This window comes from Pristis pectinata, chromosome 23 (genome assembly GCF_009764475.1).
Source record: "Pristis pectinata isolate sPriPec2 chromosome 23, sPriPec2.1.pri, whole genome shotgun sequence".
Taxonomy (NCBI): Eukaryota; Metazoa; Chordata; class Chondrichthyes; order Rhinopristiformes; family Pristidae; genus Pristis; species Pristis pectinata.
In genome coordinates this window covers 17,924,289-17,950,475 of record NC_067427.1, presented here as the reverse complement: position 1 = coordinate 17,950,475, position 26,187 = coordinate 17,924,289, and the positions used below count along the sequence as shown (strand labels likewise).

The 26,187-nt window shown below is 39.7% G+C and overlaps 1 protein-coding gene across 1 annotated transcript in view; it reads right to left on the bottom strand.

The window, feature by feature from the left end:
• Nucleotides 1-24,535, bottom strand: part of dolpp1 (dolichyldiphosphatase 1) — a 29,318-nt gene extending 4,783 nt beyond the window's left edge. Inside the window, exons 1-7 of the mRNA XM_052036990.1 lie at nt 24,435-24,535; nt 15,622-15,722; nt 14,144-14,228; nt 12,586-12,685; nt 6,608-6,706; nt 4,512-4,640; nt 3,049-3,138 (exon numbers count right to left, since the gene is read on the bottom strand). Coding sequence (XP_051892950.1) covers nt 3,049-3,138; nt 4,512-4,640; nt 6,608-6,706; nt 12,586-12,685; nt 14,144-14,228; nt 15,622-15,722; nt 24,435-24,519 — 689 coding nt within the window. The 5' untranslated portion in view covers nt 24,520-24,535. The remainder of the gene's footprint in view (nt 1-3,048; nt 3,139-4,511; nt 4,641-6,607; nt 6,707-12,585; nt 12,686-14,143; nt 14,229-15,621; nt 15,723-24,434) is intronic.
• Nucleotides 24,536-26,187: the final 1,652 nt, after the last annotated feature.

The window sequence follows — 26,187 nt, the reverse complement described above, 5'->3', positions numbered from 1 at the left end:
CCTATACTGTGCCTTCTACATCATGAGGCTTTTTGCAGGAACATTAGGTAGACAAAATTAACATCTGGCTACTACAGATATTCAAACAGGTGACCAAAAGTTTGGTCAAAGTTTCAAGGAGAGGCTGATAAATGCGAAGAGATTTAGAGATGGAGGTTTAGGAAGGAAATTCCAGAGCTCCAAGTCCAGGCAGCTAAGGCACAGCCATCAATAGTCAACTGCTGAAAATTGGACAACTCAGCCTTGCATTAGGAAAATCAATTGTTTCACTCTCTTCCTGACACCCCAAGAAACACAGTCCAGATTGCATAATGGCAATGGTAAGAAAATCTGGAAGAAAGCTAGCCAGTAAAGAGTACCAGAAGGAGCTATAATGCCTTAGCATTTGCCTGCAGGCCTTCTAAGAGACTGTTTTCCTTGTCTTAACAATTTAAAACCAGAGGACACAGAATAAGGAGTCAGCAATTGGAATACAATGAGAGGAGATTTCCTTTACTCAGGAGGTTGTGAACTTGAAATACTCTGAGGGGGAGCTGTGAATATTCAGTCATCGATGATGATGGATTTTTAGGTACTGAGAGAATCAAGAACTTTGGTGAAAGGTGGGAAAGGGTTAATCCAAAAGATCAGCAATGGTCTTATTTAATGGCAGAAAAGGTTCAAAGAACCATACAGTCTGTCTCTGCTCCTTTTTTTTATATATATATTTGCTTATGTACAACAAAAAAACTGAGGATGTAGGATGCGACATGAACGTGCAAGGAAAAATCTGCATTCATCTTATCACATCACTTCCTTCCAGTGCAAATACAGCATGGGTATTGCAGAGCAAACATTACTCTACCAGACAATACTGTGGGAAGCAGCACCAGCTGCACATGAAGATCTCTTTATTCATCTCATCAAACTGCTGCCCAATGCAACGGAATGTTCACAATACACAGTTCTGATACTTTTAACACCAACTATCCATACATGTGACTGTGGATTTTAGAAAGGCCCAAGCTGACCACTCACCCTTGTGCATCAATGGCACCATTGTACAGAGAGTCAGCTGCTATAAGTTCTTGGGAATACACATAGCAGACGACCTGTCCTGGTCAACCAACACCTCCTCCCTCGCCAAGGCAGCACAGCAGCATCTCCACTTCCTACAGCGGCTGAAGAGAGCAAACCTGCCCTCCCCCACCCTCACCACATTCTACAGGGATACCATTGAGAGTGTCCTGACCAGCTGCATCTCTACCTGGTACGGTAACTGTAACACCTCAGACCACAAAACTCTGCAGAGAATTGCGAGCACAGCTGGAAAGAACATTGGAGTACCTCCTCCTTCCATCCTGGACATCTACAACATACCATGCACCCACAAGGCCTGCAGAATCATAGATGACCCCTCTCATCCCTCCCACGACCTATTTTGGCCTATCCCTTGACCGTCTGGCAAGTGGTACCAGAGCATCTGGGCCAGAACTACTAGACTGTACAACAGTTTCTTCCTCCAGGCTGTCAGGCTCCTGAATACCCTGGAGGCAGTCTCAGACAAATGCCGCATCAAAAGTCCTGGTTTGCACAACAGCGCGCAAGAACTTTGGCTGCTGCTGAACATGTTTATACAGTTAGTACAACACACTGAGTTCTGTATTTTCTTTGTCCAACTCGGTTTTGCACTAACCCTGCACTAATTTTGTATCCTGTATATACCATTTTTTTCACTATTTGTGCTTGCACAATATTTCTGTCTGTGTTTATTGTGTGTCCTCTGTTGTGCGAGTCTGGGGGAAACAACATTTCGTTCCTCCATGTGTTTTTACAGCATTTGGGTGAATGACAATAAAATATAACTTGCCTTGATATTCCCTGTGCAGTGTTGTTCAGCTGTTGTTTGCTAGCAACTTCATCATTATCTATTGAATTAACCCACTGTCAGGATAAGTAACTCTCACATCAATCATACAGAGAGATCTACACTACTCCAAGTGACTGACCAGTCAGCCCAATATCTGGATCTAGATAGGTAAATCCATCAAGGAGGTATAGAGGAAGTATTGCAGGGATTCTTCCCATATCGCTTCATATAACCATTCAAGTTAATGTTCTCCTGAGTGGAATAACCCTGGATGGCAAAAAAGGAGGCTTCTGCGGTTGTGTTGTACTAGCTGGCTCAATCCAAGTAGTACTTCTGTGCATGCATGGAGATCCTGAAAAATTGCCTCAACCTACTCACAGTTAAGCTTTTAGGTAATAATGAAAGAACTTTACATTATATAAACTCTTCCATGATGTCATGACAACTCAAAGAGCTTTATAACAAACGAAGTACATTTGAAGTATAATCTCTTTTGCAATAAAGGAAACACGGTAATCATTCATTCATTTTGTTTAAAGCAAGCTCACACAAGCAGTAATGTGAAGCAACCACATAACGTTTTGATATTGCTTCAAAGATAAATATCAAGCTAAACATTGGAGAGTTGACTGTGCTATTCTTTGATCATGCCATGGGATCCTTTACACCTGTCCGAGACCACAGATGGGGCCTCTATTTAATGTTTCATCCAAAAAAAATGGCATCTCTGACAGTGAAGAATCTCCTCTATAATTCCCAAATACTCCACTGGGAGTATCAACCTAGATTACATATGCCACCTTCTGGATTGGGACTTCAATTCATCACCTTCTGACCCACAAGGCAAGAAAGTTAACACCAGAGTATTATCCCATTGGGGACAGTGAGTAAACTCCTTAATTAGACAAACAGGAATACCAGTGATGTTTTTCCACTCTGTTGCTCCTTAAAAAGCAGGATAAGTATTCCTATGTTTCAGACACCCAGATGACTAAAAGTATCCAAAGAGAGACATTGACTGAAGTGTTTACCTATAAAGATTCCTCTTCTCGTGGTTAAAAAGGATCTCTTGCAATAAGGAGTTGGTTTCTTTTATATAATGCCTATAATACAGTAATATCTCCCAAGATATTTAATACAAAAGCAAGCACATTCATTCAGATCAGCACGAATGCAGGTGTCAAAGTTTATCATCTTACCGTGCTTCTGACCTGGTGACTGTGTACTCAAACCAGAGAATATTTGGAATCAAACTTGTGTCCCGTATCAGGAAAAATTCCGAGATTGGCCTAAATTATGAGGAAAGGTGACAGTAAAATAAGAATGACTGACATTTGATGCCAGCAAAAAATGCAGCAAAGAACCCAGTGGGGCAGATCTTCTGATGAGCAGCACGTCACCCAAGCTCACTGGTCACAACAAGGGGAGCACACTGTTTGTTCCAGTATACTGCAGCACGCATTCCTCCAAAGGGAGGCAAGCCCCCAACCCACGGTTAGCTAGCTTCAGATATACTGGACATTTCCCAACATCATGGCACCTCACCTTCACTCCAATTCAACTCCAACTTCATTTCAAAGAAACCCATTTGTCAATTTCACATCAGCTTCCAATAAGTCAAGATTGTCTAAACCTACATGACCAGCTTGCCCAAGACCCTGTCCCGCCTAGATGCCAACTGCTTCTTGGTTTTCTAGATACCTAGGGAGTCCGGAGCTGAGGGCTGGATGGAGCCAGTCAGCTCCTCCAGGGACAGTGGCTGATCCAGGCTCTCCCGCTTGCTGTCGTCTAGCACCTCCCTGATAGAGGGCAGGATGATCTGGGGGGCTGTGCTGTCTGTGGTCTTACTGTCATACAGACTGGCATAGAAGGATCTGCAGATCCTCAGTATGTCTGTCTGTGAGGATGTTATGCACTGACCCCCTCTGCAAGTCTGATCCTCTTGGGAAAGTCTTTCCTCTGCCTTTGGCCAAATGTTAAAATGAGGAAAACAGATCACTCATCCCAAGGCACCTTCCCTCTCAGCACTGCTGAAAGAGGAGCTGTAAGCAGTACCTCAGATACACTCAACCTCTTCTCGTTGCTGGCCAAAAGGCACAGATGTGCCCGACATTCCAGTGGTCTAGGTGCATCAACTCTGGTCAATGTTGCAGAGGCTGTCTGATCTGGCCCAAGAGCTGGTCAGTGTCAGAGGGCAGCCTTTGCTCCAGTTGGAATCAAAGTGGAGATCAATCGGAAAACAAACAATTGTCACATAAACCCATTTGCCCATCTTCTGACAAGAAAAGCCCACAAGTGCAAGCAATAATTGAACTAACTTCCACCAGGCCTTCAGAGATTCAGCCCATATTAATACTGCTCTAATGAAGTGCCCACCTAAGTCATTAACCCATCTTTCCCTTTCAGGGACTATTAACCAGCAGGTGAGGAAAAAAAGATATTTGTAAGACAGTGGGGTTGAGGAATGGTTCTAACCCTGTCCCTTTGAAATATTCTCCATGTAGTTGTATCGCCAGTGAATGTAGAAAGTTTTTGAAAAATACCATTCTACATGTGTCTGTTGTAATCTACCAAAGCAGAACATGTAATTATAATAAAACCTGGTTTTAACTTAAGAGCTCCTTATTATCCCCATGTAAACGTTAAAGTTTAGGGCACTTACCACGAAGCTATCCTAGGGAACAGTGGCGTTAGTACCTCTTGTGTAAAGATAAACCAGGCTGCTCCCATTGTCCCACCTGCTATAACTCCATATATCACTTGGCTCCAGGAATGGTACATCAAATAGACTCTGTAAAACCAAACACAGCATCCCTTTAAAAAATGAGCTGTAGAATCTTACTATGGATTGAACCACCATTGTGGGCCAAAGGGCCTATATTGTGCTGTACTGTTCTATGATAACCTTCAATGTAGTATCTGCACTAGTTCTTTAGCAGAGCTTTATAATTAGTCCTAGCAAATGTTTAATTTTTATAAAATTGTACATCCAATTCCTTTTGAAAATTATAGTCAATTTTTCTGCCTTTTCTGGGCATGGATTCTAGATCACTAAAAAGTTTTCTTCATCTTTTTCCATTTTCTGTTGCTAATTATCTTAAATCTCTGTGCTCTTGCTACTAACCATTCTACCAGAGATAATAAAGTCACATTTTGCAACAAACATATTTGACTGTGTCAACAACCCTCAGTCAAATGGGCTTGGTGGAAGGAGTCAGATTGTGGTAGTGAAGGGTTGTTTTTCAAATTAGAGGCCTGTGGGCAGTGGTGTGCCACACAGATCAGTGCTGGGTCCACTGTTGTTTGTCATCCATATTAACAATTTGGATGAGAATGTAGTTGGCATGGTTAGTAAATTTGTAGATGACACTAAAAGTGGTGGTATAGTGGACAGTGAAGAGGGTTACCCAAGATTATAGTGGGATCTAGATCAACTGGGGAAGTGAGCCAAAAAAATGGCGAATGGAATTTAAATTGGACAAGTGCCAAGTGTTGCACGTTGGTATGTTAAACCAGAGCAGGGCTAGCACAGTAAATGGTGGGGCTTTTCTTGTCAGAAGATGGGCAAATGGTGGAGTGTTGTAGAACAGAGACCTAAGGATACAAGTACATAGTTCCTGAAAGTGGAGACACAGGTAGACAGGGTGGTGAAGGCAGCGTTTTAGCATGCTTGCCTTCATTAGTCAGGGCCCTGAGGACAGGAATGGGGACATCATATTACAACTGTACAAAACATTGGTGAGACCACACTTGGAGGATTCTGTGCAGTTCCGGTTGCCCAGTTATAGGAAGGATGTCAGTAAGCTGGAAAGGGTGCAAGAATGACAAGGATGTTACAAAGACTGTTACAAGGACTGGAGAGCTTGAGTCATAAGGAGAGACTGAATAGGCTGGGACTCCGACTCCACCTCCACCCCCACCCCCGGGAGCAAAGGAGGCCAAGGGGTGACCCTATAGGGGTATATAAAATTATGAGGGGCTTTGATAAGGTGGATGGCCACAGCCTCCTCTCCACCCACTTCCACCCCCCCCACCCCAAAGTTAGGGAAGTCTAAAACTAGTGCAGAGGCTTAAGTAAGAGGGGAAAGATTTAAAAAGAGTGGTGGGTATATGGAATGAGTTGCCAGAAGCAGGTACAATTACAACATTTAAAAAGACATTTAGACACTTACATGGATAAGAAAAGTTTACAGGGATATGGCCTAAATGCAAGCAAATGGGACTAGCTCATGTAGACAACTTGGTTGGCATGGACAAGTTGGGCTAAAGGGCCCGTTTCTGTTCTATATAACTATGACTCTCTTCAATTAAGATCCCCTGATTTATGTATACAGAAGTTTATGCAATGCATGCCAGAAATTACTGACAAAATGTGCACGAGAACAAATGCATACTTGTCACCACCAGAATATGGAAGCTTTATGAAAATCAAACATATAAAATATTGAATCTGGTGCATTTTATCTATCACCCTCCAGATACACATTTTGTTAAAGATGAAACATTTTTAAACAAAGGACAATGATTCCCCTAATGTTGGGTATTTCTGACTAGAAATTCTGCAGTTCCCAGGCAGTCACCAAAGAATTGAAATATTAGTGTGCCCTAGGCAGTGTTTACTTAACAATCGGACTTCATAGCTTTTGCACTTTAATTACATAATACTAAAGATCACACAGTATGATACATATACAACCACTGTCCTTGTAAATAAAAGCAACACCTCATGCATCTATCAGAAGACAAGGTATTACCTACCTACTATAGGAGACGAGAAAGGCCACAGTCAGCAAACAAATGGATAAAACGTGCCTCCACAACAGGTCTAAACATCTAGCATTGTTTGTTTGGTGCATTCTAGAGAAAGAATCAAATATGACTTTTTTCAAATATGTTGAAATTTTTCACCTCATGACTCAATAATACACTTTTGCACCTACAAAATTCTAAAATGCCCCAAGGGCCCTACAGGAGTATTACCAAAAAGAAGTCTGAGATCAACTAAAATAAGGATCTGTTAGGACAAGTCAAAATCTAGGTCAAAGAGGTGGATTTTAAGAAGCAACCTTGAAGGAACAATTGAGGGGTAGAGCAATTAAAGTAAGGAAATCTATGCTTAGGGACTAAATAGCTCAGAACTAGATTATCAGTGTTACAGCATTGAAAATCAGATACATTCAAGGAGGAATGGAGGAACAGAGGATCATCATCTTCTCAAGTAACTGCATGGGATCGAAGCAGTCTTTCTCTCATTTCAGTCCTGTGAGCTGGGAGGTGGTTGATGAGGCTTCTGAGGACCCTGCATATTTTACCACAAGGGTGGAGCAGGAGTACTAATCTCTTCCTAAAAAGCTCAAAATAAAGTTTCAGGGGGAGGTTTTTCACCCAGAGAGTGGTTGGTGCATGGAATGCACTGCCTGGGGTGGTAGTGGAGGTAGATACATTGGACAGGTTCAAGAGTTTGTTGGATAGGCATATGGAGGAATGTGAGATAGAGGGATATGCGGGAGGAAAGGGTTAGATAGTGTGAGGGTGGTTTGATGGACGGCACAACATGGTGGGCCAAAGGGCCTGTCTTTGTGCTGTATGGTTCTATCCATTTTGGAAATATAGCATCAGGCATGCAAATCACATAGTCTGCCCCAGGGAGCCAAATTGAGTATAATTAGGGCCTCAGTGCTGTAGGTGTTGGCCTGAGAGAAGATGCTGATATTAGTTTGCTTATACTTCCAGCAGAACTGGAGAATTTTCTGGAGACAACATTGTTGGTACTTTTCCAATGTCCTGACCTACTACTGCACTCAAAGTAGAGAAGGAGCTTTCAGGACAGTACTGCAACTTCAAGTCCATGTGTCAGGAGCACACAGAAGCCCATCATAAGTGGAAGGAGGAATACATCATTTCGCAACAGCCCCACCCATCTGCCTCATCAGGCACCTCCTGCCCTATCTGTAAAAGATTCTGCACCCCACGTTGACCTCAAGAGAACCAAGATATCCTTGATCCCCAGGGACTGCCCAAGAAGCAGTAGTTTGACAGGTGGGTATGGTTTGGGAGACGGAGCACTCCTTCCACCATTTATTCTGGACCTTTGTGTATTCACAAGCTTCGCTATACCACCTGAATACCCCTCCTCCATTTTGAGCAGTCATGGTTCAGGTTTCACACAAATTTGATTGGGGATGTTACATTTTTTTTTCCAAGAAAGCTTTGAGAATATCCTTAAATCTTTTCCATTCCCTGGTGGTTAGAACAGGACCTTTGTTTTGTGGATGTTAAGTATCAGGCTTCTCTGCTATATTTCTGTGATTGAGGCAACTTGAAGCTTGGTTTTTGGGTATGTACTTTGTCACAAGAACAAGAATGCAAGGAAATAGGAGCAGGAGTAGGCCATTAAGCTCCCTAAGTCTGTCCTACCATTTAATACAATCATGGCTGATCAATGCTGGCCCCAACTCCTTTTCTGTGCTAGTTCTCCATAGCCTTCAATTCCTCCATCTACTTTCAAGCTTAAATATTTCTAATGATCTAGCCATCAGCACCTTCTGGGGCAGAGAATTCCAAAGATTCACCACACATACTAACTTCTACATAATTCAGTTTGAAATGACCAGCCCCTTAACTTTTAACTATGTGCCTGTCCTCAAGACTCTCCCATAGTGAAAACATCACATCTCCTCCTGTCAAATCTCCTTAGGATCTTATATGTTTTAGTAAATTCACCAATCATTCTCCCAAACTTCAAGAAATGCAGACCCAAACTGTCTAGCTCCTCTTGATAGGACAACCCTGTCATCCCAGAAATTAGCTGGGAGAATCTCCTTTGGACTGCTCCAATGCTACTATATCATTTTTAGGTCAGGGGACAAAACTGTAGACAGTATTCCAGGTGTGACCTCACCAATACAACAGTAACAAAACCTCCCTATTCTTAAACTTAAACCCCTTTGCAATAAAGGCAAACATATTGCTTGTCTTCAACCACTTGCTGGACCTGCCTGCTAACTTTTTGTAATTCATGTGCTAGAACACCTAGTCCCCTCTGAACTTTACTCCTTTGCAGTCTCTCTTCATTGAGATAATCCACCTTTTGATTTTTCTTGCCAGTGCATGATCTCACACTTCCCCATATTACACTTCATTTGCCAAGTTTTCATCCAGTCACTCACTCTATATCCCGTTGTGGAATCACAATATGCCCTGCCACCTATTTTCATTTCATCAGTAAATTTGGAAACCTTACATTTTGTTCCCTCCTCCAGGTCATCCATATAAATCATATACAATTGAAAGCAAAGAATGGATCCCTGGAGTGGGTCTATCCACTAGTTACATCCTTTCTGCCCAAAAAGAACTAATTTATTCCAATTCTCCATTTTCTATGTGACATTCAGTGTTCCATCCATGCTAACACACTTCCTCCAATACTATGGGTTCTTAATTTATGCATCAGTCTCTTATGTGGCACCTTGTCAAATATCTTTTGGAAGTCTAAATATACTTTATCAATTCTTCCTGTCACACCCTCAAAGAATAAGTAAATTTGTCAAATATGATTTATCTTTCCTAAAATCACATTGATTAGATTTGATCACATTCAGCTTTCCTAAATGATTAAATATTTCTGCACACTGCAACGTGATGATGGAGGTCGGGTTGACTTTGGTTCTGGACAGGAAGTGACATAGGAGGTTGAAGTGTTTGGATTTGTGCTGTAGATTAGCTCCACTCCAGCAAGAAGCCTGTTGGAGGCAAAGTGCAGAACTGCAGCAAGCAGGATTAAGAAAAGTGATGGGGCAACAACACAGCCTTGCTTGACATTAATGTGCATTGAGATTGCATCAGACCCACTCTATAGACATCAGCATACACGCACAAATCCTGAAAGTCACGGATGTGACAAGGATGACTTCTCCTCCAACCTTCAAAACAAAGCACCTCAGCCCACATCCTAGATACTCTTGGGCTACATTAGAAAAGAGACAATTCTCTGGCAAGGCGTGATTGGCATGGATGGAGTAGAGTAAGCCAACTCCAGCAGAGTCCTCCTGGCAAAATGCTTGAAGTACATTCATCATGATAAACACTTTACTTCACAAGACAATGAACACAAGGCCTCATGGCAACACCTCAATCTAGCCATTGGCACCTGATAGATTATATTGTCCAAGTGAGAGACCACAAGGATGTCCACATTATCTGAGACATGGCAGATATTGATGACTATTGGAATGAACGCTGCCTAATTTGTTCTGTTATCAGCATCAGGCTGGTCTCAAAACAATGACAACAGGAAGACTGTCACAAAAAAAGATCAATCTGAAGATTCAAGAACCCCCTCAAAGATAGTCTGTGATGTGCTGTTTGAGAAAAGCTATCTAACAGTCCCAACCATGGGAGCCACAGACTACAGGACTGCCCTGAAGTACATCATATTTAATGTTTGTGAAGAGACCCTGAGCTTCCCTACCTGAAAATAACAGAACTGGTTTGACAAAAATGACCAGGAGATTAAGGAGTTAATTAACCACAAATTCATGGCATTCCAGGACCAGAGGGTCCACCACTCCCCAACGAAAAAGAAACTGGTATACAGACACCAAAGGGCCAACCTCCAACAGAAATCCTGTGCCCCAAAAAACAAGTGATGGGTGAGAAGAGTGTAGGAGATCCAACAATTCACTAATAACTACGATGCATGTGGATTCTTCAGTGCTGTCAAGGCATCTATGTCAAAACAGTGAAGGGCCCACTGAGAGCCAAGAAAGCACGTGAACTTATTAAGGATAGAAAGGCACTTAGCACCCACCTCAAAAGAACTCAACTGTGATTCTGCTCCCAAGTCCAATCTTGCCACCACCTCTAATTGACAAGAAATCAAAAGGGCCAATATATGGTGGCCAAAACAACAGACAATATCCCAGCTGAAGTTCCAAAACTTGTAGAGAGGAACTTCAGTTACAACTCCATTTCTTATCTCAGAGACATAGAGGACATTATCATGACCATATAAAGAAAGGAAATAAATTCAATTGTGGTAACCACAGAGGGAGCTCCCTGTACGTCCGTCCCAGCTGCACTCTATATCCCCGAGTTTGGATTGCATCCATCGAGAGGCAAATGGACATGACCTTTACCAAACATAATCTCCAAGAGAAACACAGGGAGCAGTATAAGCCATTCTACATGGCCTTTTTTGACCTCAAGGCAGACTCTAACTTAGTCAATCAAGAGGGACTGTGGAACATCCATCTCAAATGTGGCTGCTCACAGAACTTGGGATTGCAAGACTAGAGGAGGTACATGATGGAGACAAATGAGACCATGGAAGGATTTGAATATGAGGATAGGAATTTTAAAACTCCAAAGTACAAATCAGTACGAGTCAGTGTGGATATGGGTGTTCAAGTAATTTGCATTTGTCTGGCACACATCACTGTTGCTGATTCAACCCTCCAATACCTCATCCAAATACATTCCTCAGGCAAGGCGAGGCAATTAGTAACACAAGACTTTACCTACCATTCAGCCATGAATTGCCAACCTCAATTCTGTTCAGGCCAATCAACCAGATAACCTTTGATAATGTTCACTACACAGTCAAAATTAATCTGGTTTTCCCTTCCTTCCCTTTCAAGCTGAGTGATGCGGACTTCAATTTTTGCATCTCTTTTGAAATCAGTGAACTCAGCAAGTGCTGGAAACCAATCCATATTTGCACTACTCATCACAAAATCTAGCAGATAAATCGTTACTTAATAAATACCTCAATATCAGATCTCTAAACATTTAGTACTATGTATATAAAAATGCATAAACGTAAACTTCCAGCACCAACTTTACTAATTCATGTTCTAAACTTATAATGGAAACTGACCCAAGCTTCACATACCATTACACTCTCTTACCATTAGTGATGCTGCAGTACCTCAGTTTTTGCATTTCCCACTATGAAGCCCTTACACTCTAAGAAAAATGCATTTCCTAATATGCCATAAGTCTCCAAGAATGAAATTTTTTAACTTTTCAGTGAGGTCCGAAGTACATCTGCCCACTGGAATCAAATTCTGCTCCATCATCCCACCTGGAGACTACATTTGATCTTCACTTTTTGTAGGCAATACTACATAACAACAACTAGCATAAACAAAAATCACTGCAGATTAGGGAAGTGATTCAGTCCATCTGGCTCCAGTATAGAAACCTATGGTTTTCACATACCCCCAATCCCACGACATCTACTCACAGTATACTTTTATTTCCCCTTCACTGTGCTTTGTATAATTCCTTGGAAGTATTGAACCCAACTCTTATTCTTCCGTAGTGAACTACTTTGTTCTAATCATGATTTAACAAAATAATGCTCAGGATTAAACTCTTCACATTGGATCTTACAACAAAGGCGGCATTTGGCTCTTTAAAAGTGTAACAAATTAATACCGATTTTCTGAACTTTTTCCACAGCTAATATTTTTGACTTCCAATTATGATTTGAACTTGATCTTGAAACTTCTATTGAATCTGCTTCCACTACTTTTTCATAATCCAAGTCATAAATGGCTACATTAAATAAACTCTCACTTTAGTGTAATTATCAGTGTTTCTTCTGGTGATCAACCTGCCCACTGGAAACACCTACGCTATTTAATAAATTACACACTTTTACAGTTTTTCCTTTGTGGAAAGTGAAGTACGTGTATATAAGACTAGGAAGTGTATCAAAGAGACATACACACCTTAAATAAAGGAATAGGAGTGAGTAAATGGAAAAGAACCATATGAACTGGGAATGACTGGAGGGCATCCCATATTCTGTAAACAAGTTGTCATGACCACCTGCAAAAGAAACATTTACAACATATGAAATAACAGTCTTTCTCACGTGGAAGGGTAGACACATACATGGACTAGGTAGATTCAACCCTTCGTTAAGGGGCCCTTTGTATGATGTCAAATGACACTCCCACACAAAACCATGATGATCAAAGGGTGCAGGAGAACTAATGGAGGTCTATTAACTTTTAGTCTTTTGGGTATGTGTTATTAATAAATATTTGAATAAATCTTTAAAACAGAAGATGCTGCAAATAATCAGGTCAGGCAGCATAGGTGGGAGAGAGAAACAGTTAATATTTCAGATCAATGACCTTTCATTGTTAATTCTATTTTCTTCTTCACAAATGCTGCCTACTCTGCTAAGTATCTTCAGCACTTTGCTATTTCAGATTGCAATGTTTTATATTTGAACAAAATGTCTGACTGAAGCTTATTAACCTTAATTTTACAGGACCCCATGCAAAGAAGAAAAATGGCATTATGAGTATAATTTGTGAACACAGCAGACACCTAGAGCCATATCTTTTTTCTGAAAAGTTGTACTACAGGATTGGATTGGATAATATATCATTAAATTCCACTTCACAGATAACTTCACCATAAGTAGTGAACTGCTGGCAACACTATGAATTCAGTGTCAAGAATGGAAATTCCCTTTATGTTACATGAGGGTCAATTGCTCAAATAAGTACAGAAACTTAGTACAAGTGACGTGACAAAGACACCTAAATGGTCCAGCTATCCTTTAAAGATTCAGCAGAATCAATCCTAGAAGGGATTCTTTACTGTACAAATTATTTGTCCATTACTGATAAAACTGCTCAATATCAATGACAGTTCAGTTTCTCTGGGAGGTGTGTTGTGGAGCAGTTTAAAAGCCATTCTTTTGATCTACATTTTATTTAGTGTCACTCTCTTCTGCTCAGCCTGCCATTAGCTCAACCTATTAAGGAAATCATCATAAAGAACATGGCTACAATCCACCTACTGTATAGGAGCATGGTATCACTTTTACCCTCAGGACTTAACTAACAACAATAAACACCTACTATCAGGGAGGTACAACATTGTGACAGATCAACAAAACCCCTTTAAAAATCATTTTTCAAATAACATGGACTGCAATAGCTTGCAGGAATTATTAAATCAGATAAAAGGCAATGGAATTGAACAGTCATGCCAAAGTTTGTCAAGTAACAGCTTGTTAATCCAAATCCACGACCATCAAGCTCAGTAATACTTTAATTCATATTCAGTTCTTAAAAGAGTGAAATCTCTTTAGTACATAAATGATGGTTTGTAAGGCTGTCCAGTATATTCTCAGCACCCTTACAAAGGGAAATGGTAACTTGCATATCAGAAAGCACTGGAATCTCATTTTCAGAGAGATCTCAGAAGGAGCATTCACTCCTGAAATAGGAAGGAACAGAAAAATATAATACCATAAATCAGTCTCACCTTCACAAGGTCTAGGCTCTTTGATAACATTCTTAATTACCCAGTTGAAGCCTTCATTTAGTACCAAACCACAGAGGAATGAAATCTGAAACAAAACAACAGAATTTAGAAAACAAATATTTTTGATGTTTTCAGTTCATATTTTGAAGCCATTCCAACAACCAACACCTTACTGATATTCAAGACGGTATTTCCTGTGCTTTTATAGTTTGATTGCAGATGACTGGTACTCTTTCACTGCTACAATTCTTACCATCCATTACTACTGACCCTAAAGGAAGAAAGACATTTACAAATCCCTTCAACATCTGCAGATAAAATGGGAGTAATCCAACAATCAATTTAACAATGCAATTTGTGAACTGTACAGAGATTACTATAAAATAGTGAAATTATTAGAAACTATTATTATACATCACATATTATCCCTTTGATATGTAGGACAACAATTGAAATTTGAGACAAACAAGGTAACTGAGAAGTTGACTGAATGGGGAAGCAGTAAAGTTCAATCAGCTGCTATTTTCTCCCTGGGCACTGGCAAGGCAGCCAGATACTCTTTTTGCCTGCATTTTGGTTTCTCAATATTCGCTCCATCTAATTCAACTCCAGTGCTAAGAACATTTTCTTGAACACAAAATTGAACCACATCCTTAACCTCATGCTAGTGTAGCATTTTTTTTAAAGAAAAATGCACAGCTGGAGTTGCAAGTCTTCAGTACGAGTAGGCAGGAATTCCATAGATAAATTTCATATATTATAAAATCACTCGTACATGAATTAGTACTGTAGTGTTAATTGCACAGAGCACTCCATGTTTCATTGTGCTTCATCGATGGAATTTTTCTGTTGAAAATTTTCAGTTTGTTCAGACAGATCAACAAATATTTCTGGGGAATGACTTGTAAGAATTACTACCTGGCTTACTTGGGAAGAGAAGAATAAGATGGACTGGTGGCCTTAAGAGTAGTGTTGAACACACTGACCACAACTATTAGATAAGAGAACTGTGTATCTTTCATTTTTCTCAGTTCTTTGGATCCATCAGATATTCCATCTAAAGGGCAGAGAGAGTTGATCTATCCCACTTCTGTTCCAAGGCCACCCACCAATGGAACGGGAGTTTTCATAAACAACTCCCATCAATTTGATCTCGAGAACACAAAGTGTACCAAAACAAAGTGGAATATTCATAATCTACACATATTCACAAAATACACAATCTATACAATTCTGAGATCCAAGGAGCATAGTGAACTGATGATAAATAAATTGATGAATAAATCAAACTGTAGTTTATTTTATAAATTACCAAATCTTTATTACTAAGGAATTATATTAAAAATTGCACTTTTAATACAGTGCTTAATATTATAAGGTAAACAGAAGTTGCTTTGGGAAAAATTAACCCCAAAATGATTACAGCAAACATTCCTAGTTATTAATATGAAAATATTTTTAAAATCTCTAATACTTACAGAGTGTAGCTCCCTTTTAAACACGATGAGCGTGAGGAAACCAATAAGGATAAATACTGGTACGAGACTTAAATATGCAAGCACCTTTCCTGCAAGGTCATCTGAAGAGCCAGAAAGATCATTGTATGTTTAGGGCCATGCAACACAATGATTAAAAAAAACAATGCAAATGTATAAAGTACTTAAACTCTACCCAGTGTTGCTCAACTGAAAGTTTTCACAACTGAAAATGTGAATAACCAAAACCCAGGGATTATCCAATGAAAGACACTAGGTAAAATTAAGTACTGGGAAGATCAAATCCACTGGCTTCTGTTCCCACCACAACTCTATTCCCCATTTACTCATTTCATCCCTTTCCCTTGTACTAGAGGCTTAAAACGGTACATTCACAATCCTGATGCCACATTCAACGACAAAAAGTTCACCGTCTGCTCAATCCTTCCCTCAGTTCACTTACTGCTGAAATACTCATCTATGCTTCTCTTACCCTCACCTTGACCATTCTAAAACAACTTCCAGCTAGCCCACCTGCTTTTACCCTCCACCAACCTAAGGGCATCCAAAACCCTGCTTCATGTACCCCAACTCAAGCTATCCTTTATCTATTACCCATGTGTTTGTGAACTTAAGATTTGTTTCCAGATATCGTATTTTAAAATTTTTGTGTTTGTCTGCAAATCCCATGGCCTCACCCAAATGTTTGTAACTACCTCAAGCTGTACCGAAGTTTTCTACACTCCACCCAATTTAAACTACCAACCAACTGGTGGCGAGACTTCCAGCTGTGTAGACTCTAATTTCTGGAATTCTCTTCCTCATCCTGTAAGATGCTCCTTAGAACTCTTCTGATCAAACTTCTGGTTCTAATGTGGTTCAGTCAAATTTTATTCTATAACACCAAGTTTTTTTACTACATTAAAAAGGTGCTAAATAAATGCAAATGATTGAGAGAACAGAAAATTGCTACCTCCACTCTCATTAGCATCTTGCTTGAGTAAAATGTGGGTTCAAGTACCAATCCAGTACAAATGACACAGCCTGTGCTTACAGTACAAGCACAATATTGAAGGAGCACAGTACACACAGGGCATTTCTCAATCAAAATGTTAAACCAATAAAAGAAAAAACATCAGCTAATGTTCTCACTTATGGTCACCATTTAATAACCAATAGTGGATATCAGGCAAGGGAAGGATCACGTCTGACTACAGCACAATTTCTCTTCCCTAGTGATGCTTGACAGCAGTACTACTGGACTACATCACCCAGTATTTTTTTCCCCATAGCCACATGCACATTGAGCCAAATGGGCTCTTGCTCTGTATCACTCCAACTGATGATTTTTGAAGACTATTTTGAATCTGCTTCATCAACCTCATAGGCAGTGCATTCAATATTATAAGTTACTTCACAAAATTATCAAGAACCAAAGGAGAGTTGAGTTTTATTTCATGCACTGCATTTGAAATGATGCTAGTATATTCAAAAGCAAAATAAAATACTGTGTACATAGAAAAAAGAAACAAAAATCAAAGTGGAATATGACTAGTTGGACAGCTCTAGGTAAAATGAGTTGAACTGCCTCCTTCTGCGTGACATTATTGAGAGAATCTGTCTTCCAGTCAAACAATTAACCTTGATTCTGACAACATGCAGTTGGGTTGCAAAATAGGTAAGACTATATCATTTTCTCTCAATTGGGGTTAGTAAAGATCAGTGTATATAAAACACTTTTCTACCATGAGAAAACAAGGTAGAAAATTAATGGAAGGATAAACAATTTTATTTTTTAAATTTGCAAAACTCATCCTTAGCATTTTCAGGTCCTTCATTTGTTATGCTGCACGGAGATTTTTCAGCACACTCTTGATTTTTCTCATCAATATGTTTCCCGTGCTAAATGAAACCTTCTAGTTCATTTGTTTTCTCTGGGGCAAATAATGCTGGCTGAATTTTGGAAGATACACGCACACAACATTAAAGGCCCTCCCACATCTACCAGTGTAGTTCAGCGAGTTTGCAATGAGCCTCAGCATACTTAAGAAAATCAAAGTGGAGTCACAAACTGATTCTAAAAAGCATTCTTCCTCCATCACAACAAAAATACTCCTTTAATTTGGATCATCGCCCATCTGCTGCTGGATCAATTGATGCCCATTTACAAGCAGCACATCTTTCTCTGTAGAACTTCCAAGAGGCTGGCGTGTCAAATTAAGAATTTGATTGGCTGGCTACCAGATCATGGGCAGGTTTAGAGGATACCCAAACTTGGAACAATCACAAGTGAACATTAGGTAATTAACCTGCAACCTTTCATGTTGATTCCAGCAACATGTAGACTCATGCTAGCAATTTCTCAGATGATCATTCCCAATATTATGGCAACATGCAATTTTATAGCACCTTTAACATCGGAAAAAGTATCCAGACACTTCATAAAGATGAGGGACTCAAGGATGGTACTAATATTTGGTCCCAAGCTACCCTTGAAGAGTAGGACCTTCGTGAAGGTACTCCAAGTGCTGTTAGATAGGAGGTTACAAACTCTTGACCCAGTAATCATAAAGGAATAGCAATATATGTCTAAAATGTACCTTGGAGGAGCACTTACAAGTAATTGGGTTCTGATGCAGCCGTTATCCTGTCAAGTTTTTGCATTCCTTTTTGAACAAGGAAGTCAACATTTTCCAGTCCTCTGCCACTTCCCAGACCAGTATTTACTATGAATGCAGTTGGCAGTGGATTGGCAGGAGTCCTGGCATCAGCCATTTTGCATCAACCCCTTCTCAACCAGCAGTGCCAAAGGAGAGGGATGAAGCATGTCAAAGGTGAAATTAAAAAGAGGTACCAGGCTGCCAGCAGAGGAGCTTTCTTTTAACAGTAGAAAGGGAGAAGGCATGGGTATTTGTGTAGTTTGTGGTATAATAAAGGAGTTATATTCAGTGTAACGAGGAGTGTGCATTAAGTATTTTACAAAGCATGCACTAGAATGAGTGTAAAAGGAGCATGTTTGCAGTAAAGCAGGGAATGTGTCTGTGCTGAATTGCCCTTTCCACATTACAAGGACGATACTTGAGTAAGTTGGAGTTCCAGGCACTGCTGGTTTTATTGCTGCCAATCTACTGCCAACTGCAGTCATGGTAAGTACTGGTCTGGGAAGTGACAGAGGCCTGTAAAATGGTAAATGTGACACTTGTTCAGAATGGGATGCAATGACATGTCCAGCAACTACAGGCTTGCAATTTAATCTTGGAGGTGGATAAATTTTTAGGTAAAATAACTAAGGAAAAACAAATACATACAGTTGGAAAAGTTCAAATTAATAAAAGGAGATCCAGCACAGATTAAAGAAAATTTTTGCTACACTTACCCAATTGAATTTTTTAATAAGGTTACAGAGAAAGTTGAAGGGAATTAAATAGCCGTCATCTAAATTGATTTTCAGAAGGCATTTGATAAAAATTCTACATAAAAGGCTGGGTAGCAAAATTGAGACACTAGAATAAAAGGGTCAGTAACAACAGGAACAAGAAATTAGTTTGACTGAAAATGGAGAGGCATGATAGTAAATGGTTTGTTTTCTGACTGGCTGACAATAGTGATGATCCACAGAGATCAGTACAAGGACCAGTGTTTTTTTGACATTTTTTTTAAATTGCAAATGGGCACACAGGGTGACATTTCAAAATGTGCAAATTTAAATGTGACTTAACCAGTCAAGACGATAGTAACAGATTGCAATAGGACACAGACAGACTGGCAAAATACAAGAACAAATGAAAGGTAGATGAAATTTAATAGTGTGAAGCGACACATTTTGGCATAAAGGACAAGCAAAGAAAATAAACTAAACTGTACAACTCTAAAGGATTTGGAAGTACAGAGGGACTTTGAAATAAATGCATAAATGTTTTAAAGCAACAGGATAAGTATGGGATATATAAATTATATGCGATCCCCAACTTCATAAACAGTGGCATAAAGTATAAAAGCAGGGTGGGTACGTCCAACATTTATAAAACACTGATTGGGCCATAACCAGACACCATGTTCAATTCTGATTAACAGATTTTAAGAAGGATTGAAGATTTTTCAGAGAGTACCAGAAAAAATTACTACAATGTTTCCAGATACACAAGATTTTAGGTATTTGGATAGATTGGGAAATTGGGCCATTCTCCTACAAGCAAAGATCAAGAGGATATTTGACAGAGGTGTAGAAGATCATGGTGAGTTTAAATACAAACTGAAGAAGCTGGGTAGGTAGCACAGTAGGACAGGTAGACATATTCACTCACTCCTTCCCTCTTGCAGCTGTGTTCTTCCAAGTCCATTGAAACTGCCAAGATTCATTGCCAGCAAATCTTGTCAATTTCAAAGTCAAAAAAATACCCATTGCCATTAGACTAGCATATCACATCAATTTCTCAGAATTATCTCAACTCAAATTTAAAAGTAATTTTAACCACTAAAAACAGGTGCCAAAGGTAACAGACTTCAACATGCTCCTCACCTTTGCCACTGTTTAACAATACACTGGCAAGCGGCAGTTCTGAAAGTTGAGACTCAACATTTCACTATGCATGCAGAATCTCAGAAAACTCAGTAAGCTGGGGGGGGGGGGGGGGGGGGCTACTAAATCTCTTTGGAGGGGAAAATACCAACAAAGTCTTCACCCTGAACGAAGCATGCTCACGTTTCTCAATAAGCTTAGAGTTACCTTCTTTTAGTGATTTTAAGCATGGTATTACTTTATTTACAATGCTCATAAAAGAAGATTTTGCTGGAGCTCGTTTGTACTTTCACTCAATCAGTATTTCTATATGGAAAATACTTTATTCATTGTTCATAATTGGCAAGGAGAACAACGCAAGAGGGAGTTCATGAGAACAAATCACTTTTGAGTGGTGTACAGCAAACAAAAAGTTTGGGAACCACTGGTTTAATTAACTGGTAGTAGGGAGATACCACAGATGGCAAAATGAGTGGTGCACTAGGACCATGCATCCATCCCTCTCTCAAGGCCAGTTACACAGAAGGTGAAAGGCTAGGGATTTAGCTGCTCATTTGTTGTCAGATAACCACAAAGGGGGAAAGAAGAAATGGTGTTGGTATATTATTATCACTTGTACCGAGGTACAGTGAAAAACTTGTTTTGCAAACTGATCGTATAGGTCAATTCATTACACTGCGCAGTTACATTGAGTTAGTACAGAGTGCATAGATGTAGTACAGGTAAAAACAATTACAGTACAGAGTAAAGTGTCACAGTTATAGAGAAATGAACATGATTAAAATAAAGTATTAACTGGAAGCTGGAATTTTACCAATTAGGCAAGTTCTCAAGATATACCAAATAACTCCTTCTTTTCTATTAGCCAATCCCCCAATTTTTCAAGCCTTGCTTTCAAATTATAGCTTATTATTCTTAGTACCATCCAAGTAAAGTGACTTTTCCCTAAATGAAAATAAGCCAAGGAAAGCCATGTATATTTTCCTTCTCAGGATTCCTAAAGATCAATGTCATCCAGAGATGCAGAACCCCTCCCTCCACTCAAAACTTTCTTCTACTCCACTTCACTTACAAAAGCTCATTGTGTGTCATTGAAGGAGGGGTAAGAGAAAGCAAAGACATTAAGATTTTATTATTTATATTGTGCAATTTTCCCAGAAAAGAACTAATTATTCTAATGCACAGCTCTAAGAATTATGGGCCATCAAAAAGTAGCAAACTAAGTGCTAGGGTTCGGTTATAATGTGACTGAATTATAAGGGACTGCAGAGAGTATTGAACTTTGATTATACGAGAGTGTGCACAGATCAGTTCTTTATGTTACAAATAAAAGATGAATGTTTTGAAAAAGTTGCAAAAGATTTCCCAGTAAAGTGCCAGAGATTAAAGTTCACAAGAAAGGCTTTTTTCCTCTAGAAAACAGAAGACCAAGAATTGACCCAGTGATAGGCCTTTAAGATAATGAGTTCAAAAGGATGCAAGAACTTTTGTCCTGCATATTGAGGGGCTAGGTGGTGGCAAAAGTAGAAGGCATTAACATATTCATCAATAAATTCAATGGGGAACCTGAAGAATGTATGAAACTCTACCACAATATCCATTGATCCAAAATGTTAACTGTTTCTCTCTTCACAAATGTTGCCTGAACTGCTGAGCAGGTTTTGTCTTTATTTCAGGTTTTGAGCATCTGCAGTTTTTTTTTGTTTTTCCAACTACAAAGAGGAGGCAAATAGGATGGATGATTTCAATTCCTCACACAAGTAAGAAAAAAGAACTCTATGCCACTGTAATTAAATAAACTGGACAGAGGGCTTAAGTGGACCATGAACTCTGCTACATTGTTGATTCGATATAAAGGCAAAACTTGGCTTGGTGGTATATTAAGTTTGTTATTACACTTGGAGCATGAGAAATCATCTTAAAAGATGGGAGTCAGGTAAACTCAAGTATATTGGACATTGATAGCAACCACAAAGTGGTCCAAAAGCAAAATATTATAGGTGCTGCCTGACCTGTTGAATATTTCCAGCATGTTCTGTTTTAATACAAAAACAGTGGATGAATGTATATAGATGGAAATTTTAATCACAAAAGGGGAAAGTTGATACGCTAGAAGCATTTATAAACAAATACTGGAACCTAGAATGTCAGAATCTTCAGGAACATAATGTACAAGCAACATGTTAGGTATCAGCTGGGAAGGCAGAGTAAACAGCAGTGAAGTAATACCAAAATTGACCTGCTCCAACAAAGCAGTTTATAGCAAAAGCACTGTGATAGTGGTACGATGCACACATCATGTAACTGACTATCAGTAGGATGGAACACAAAAGAAATTACCCCTTTGGGAAACTAAACACGAAACTATCCACAAGAAATAAAAGGACCTATATTTACGTAATACCTTTTGTAACCTCAGACTGTTCCAAATCACTTTACAGCACTTCAAAAGCGCATCACTGGGGATTGAGAGGTCACAAAAAACATTTTTAAAACAAAATCAAAACATTTTTTAAGATACTGCTCAAGTAACATTGATTGAGGGTTAAGTATATTCAAAAAGCTCCAAAAGGATCTTCACTGGCCACTTGAAAACAAAGACTGTTTATCACTTAATATCTTATCTGAAAGATAGTAGCTCAGACAGTGCAGCACACTTTCAATATGCATTGTGTTGGAGTGGAGTTGAACCAACAACCTTAAGAGTCAGAGGTGAGACTGCTACCTTGTAGCTAGTCCTTAAACCTAGACTGGTTGGCAGAGTGATATTGTGTTTATGTTCAGACAAGTTCATTTGATTGATATGCATTATAAGTAAGAAAAAGCCACTGTAATAGTGTTCTTTTTTTTATATTCTTCCTTTTTGGACCTCATCTATACTATGCACAAAGTCAAAGCTAAGTCACAAAGCAAACTAGCAACTAAGTCCCAAAATATAGGTATTCTGCAATTAATTCTCATTTGTACATTTTTCTACCCCATCCACAATGCAGCAGTAACTGGAAACTCAATCTGGAGTTTCAGTGTAACAGGCTGACCTCCTCCCATACCTTGGTGTTGCAGATTGATGCATCAAACTTCTACTCCACTTCAAATGTTCGAACCTAATTAGAACCCAATTATAATATACCTAACCTTGTTGATTAATTTAAAAAAAACTTCAAGTGTCATTAAAGCCATTCTTTTCAACCTCAGCTGCAAATAAATCAATAATGAACTTGTGGTCAAAATATTAAAATTTCAAACTTGCTCATCAAACTTTATGCTTGAACAAACATCTAGTCAGTACCCCAGCCTGCAATACTAGTTTATCATCACCTTGGTTCAATGATAGTACTCTCATCTCCAAATAGATGGTTAATTCTGTTGGAGGCACCATATTTCAGAGATGATAAACCATGACTTTGCTTGCTTTGTCAGGAAACCAGGAGAGTTCATCCCCCAGTGTCCTGACCAATAATAATCCCTTAAGCATCATGATTAAACCATATTGTTCACTATCATACTGTCATTTGTGGGTATTTGCCTTGTGTAAATTAGCTGTGGAGTTTCCTACAATAGTGAAATACTTCCAAAATACTTAATGATAAAACACTTTTTAGATCAAGAAAGCAGTCATGTAAATACAAGTCTTTCTTAAAATTATGCTTACCCCACCCTCTTTTGAGCAATGCAAAGAATAAATCATTTATTTTGTAAGATGCTAATCTTTCTACTGCTCACTTAAATTCCTTTTTAAAAATTATGGACTTCAATGCGGCTGTCAACAAAGGTTTAGTCTTAGTAATTTATTCAGCCTTAAAGATAATAATGAGTAGTAATTGTCTTCTACACCTCCAGCGGTGCAGTCAATATAATCCCTTCACATTAGTCATTGCTATAAATATTTTCACCATGACAGCTCTTCACCACCTCACCGCGCGATGTACTGCGCATGCGCAAACGTAAGGCCCGACGATCTGCGCGTGCACGGCCGGATCGCGAGCCCTGACCATGCGTGTAGGATACGGTCTTAAATCGGAATAAAATTTAGCCGTATTGACACGTGTGCTTGCATATGTGTAGCTTGAGGGCGGGCGCAGAGAATCCAACAGCACATTATCTTGCGGTTACGACCAGCGAAGGTGCTCATTCCACAACCCGACTTCCCCCCCCCCCCGCCCCCAAATCCGGCAGGGCCTGCAAACAAGGCTGCGACTTCTCCCTACAAAGCTCTCGCTGTGTGTTCCATATTCGCCAAATTTTCTGAAGACAGCTGAGAATCATTCTTCCAGAAACCCTGCAGGAGAATCATTACCTGGGGGATATTCGACGTACGTCAAGGACAGCGGCTGCCACCGCTCTTTCTCCACAGCAACCGAGCATTTTCCAACCGCCGCCATCTTTACTGCATCACGGCGACCTACCGGCAGCCAATCACACATTCAGTGATGAAGGCTGCACAACCGAATGTCAACCAATCAGAGGCCGGTCACTATGGGGAATCGAACCAATCTGGCAAAACACGTTTGGTACTTGTCCAACAAGCTTACCACTGGAATGGAGTTGGCAACAAACAAATTGGCAATGTTGAACCTGGTTGCTTTCACTCCAGAACCAAGGTCACTGCACTTTTGGTCTGATGCTAGATAGCTGCATTTTGCAATGACCAAGCTCCAAGTCATAGTTACTCAATCGCTGACCCATGCGTGAAAATGCACCTTGCACTAAAAATTCATTCCATGGCTCTCTACCACTTTGCCCCCTCTGCACAATAAAGATACATTCCGCATATCTCAGGCTTTACGAAGGCAGGTATCACTGATAAAATTCACTCTCACCTTCAGTGTGCCAGCAACGATTTTGGCTGTCTGATGAGTGTTTGAAGATCAAGATCTCAAACCCCAGCACAAAACTTGTTACTTAATAAGTAAAAGTAAACCCTGCTCTCTTATATTCTTCTAGGATGTGAAATAACTGTGGCATGCATCCCAAGCACTTGAAAGGTACCACCATACCATCTCTCCAAAGTCTTCCACATCCAACAGGAGGATAAGTGAACCAATGTCAGAGTCCTCTCCCAGGCTAACATCTCGGTAGAGGGCCTAACTACATGCAGCCAGCTTTGATGGGCAAGCCAGGAGGTTCCCCAAGTCAACACTGGATTCCTGAAACAAGCACTCTACTCCAAGCTCCAAAGAAAGGCCAATGATTCAAGAACATTCTCCTAGCCTCCTTGAAAAGGTGTAATCCCACAGATTTATGGAAATCCCTAGCCCATGACTGGTCAAAAAAAACAAAAAGGAGCATTCAAAACCATATTAAAGAACCAAGTCCTTTGGCTGAAAGTAAGAAGAAGCCCGTGAAAGTGGGGGGGGGGGGGGGCGGAAGAGGGCATGCATCACCTCCCATACTACTGACCATGCACCTACCCAGTCAAGCACCTTCTGCTCCATTTGTGGTAGAATCTGCAAATCCCATACTAGCCACATCTCCACCTTAGAACTTTATTGGCCTTTAGAGATTGCTTAGGACTGCACAAGACTGGTTTCACCCTTCCACTCCACCCTTGACAGCTGCCATCAATTTTCAGCTACAGCAGTAGAAGCAAATATTTGCTTTCTGTTACCAAGGCCCCAAGATCTATCACTCTCTTAATACCCTATTAAATTCTTTAAACCTTTTTTTAAAACCAAACTGTTGGTTATTTGTTAATGCAAGTTGTCACATCTACTTGTAATATGCTCAATCAAAAATAACTTACATTATGTTATGCCCTTAACTTAAAAATGGGAGTTCTGTATGGACCATAGGACTGGTCAACTGCTTATCATTCAATTAGATTGTGGTTGATATACCAATAATAGCTATATGTCAAGGTTTTGTAATTCTTAATACCCTTAAAAGCCATCTCCAGTTAAAGAACAGATTCCATGTTTACAGACGTTCATAAGTCGATTTTGTCCACAAGTCGGAAAATACATAAAAATCACTCAAAATGGTAACCATACCTCCACAGTATTGTAATGATTGGCATCAAAAGTACATTAGACTGATAAAAATGAACAATT